Raw genomic sequence first — 1,112 nt, 5'->3', positions numbered from 1 at the left:
AATAAGAGATGAAATATCAATTCAACATATTTAAACAAATAAATAATATTAAATAAATTAAATGTGAATAAACATAACACATTAATAATTAAATCAATGATGAATGATTTTATTTCAGTTCATTCTTTTGTTATCATTTAATTTGTTTATTATGTATTTCTTATCATTAAAATTATAAAATGAAATTTATTTTTATTCTTTAATAATTCAATTATCTTCTTTCTTTGTTTCATCCTTGATATTTTTCAAAGCAATATTTTGGTATTGTTTTATTCTTCTTTAATTCTTCTTCACATCCACAATGATAAAAACATCCAATTCTAAATAATGTAATTGTTGTTGGTATATCAATTGATGTTAATGATGAACATCCTTCAAAACACCAATTTCCTATTTCAATTACACTCGTTGGAATATTAATTGATTTTAATGATGAACATTCATAAAAACATTCATTTCCAAATGAATGTACTTCTATTGGTATTGTATTTCCATATTTAATTCTATCTTCTTGTATATATTTGATATTTTTACATTCATTCTTTTCTTTTTTCTCTTTTAAATATCTTGAATAATTCACTTTATACCATATTACATATTTAATTATTCTTCCATCTTCAAATATTTTATCTTCTTTATTATAAATATGAAACGTTTCAATATTAGGAAACAATTTTCTTGAGTATTCATTCAATGGAATTGGATTAAAATGAAATCGTTCCAGATTTCCTCTAAATCTTTTAACTCCCATTTCTAAATTAATAAAATCTTTAATATCTTCAAAATACTTTGACACTATCATTATTTCATTATATCCAAGTTTCATTCTTTCTTTATTATTTTATTATTTATTAGTTCTTTTTTATTTTTAGTTTGAACTTAATTTATTTTTAAGATAAACATCATTCTATTTTTCTTCTTTTTATTGATTTTAGTATAAATTATATTATCTAAATATTTTCGAATTGGAATGTTACGAAGATGTTATCAACAAAAGTACTCAACAAGAAATAGAATCAAAAAACTCAATAGAGACTATAAGAATGATGATCATAAAATGTTCAATAACTACACTATAAGAAATATTATTACCCTAATAACACTGTCAACAG

General features: G+C 20.5%; 1 protein-coding gene across 1 annotated transcript, besides 1 other annotated feature; it reads right to left on the bottom strand.

The window, feature by feature from the left end:
* Positions 1 to 229: 229 nt before the first annotated feature.
* Positions 230 to 826, bottom strand: EHI_084160 (uncharacterized protein; the record flags this gene model as incomplete). Its single annotated transcript, XM_649927.1, has 1 exon — positions 230 to 826. One exon carries the CDS (start codon positions 824 to 826, stop codon positions 230 to 232), a length of 597 nt encoding a protein of 198 aa, XP_655019.1.
* A 153-nt stretch (positions 827 to 979) lies between these two features.
* Positions 980 to 1,112: part of a repeat region that runs on past the window's edge.

The sequence above is a fragment of the Entamoeba histolytica genome, genomic scaffold (genome assembly GCF_000208925.1).
Source record: "Entamoeba histolytica HM-1:IMSS scf_1104750517581 genomic scaffold, whole genome shotgun sequence".
Classification (NCBI taxonomy): Eukaryota; Evosea; order Mastigamoebida; family Endamoebidae; genus Entamoeba; species Entamoeba histolytica.
This window is presented reverse-complemented; position numbering and strand designations above follow the sequence as displayed.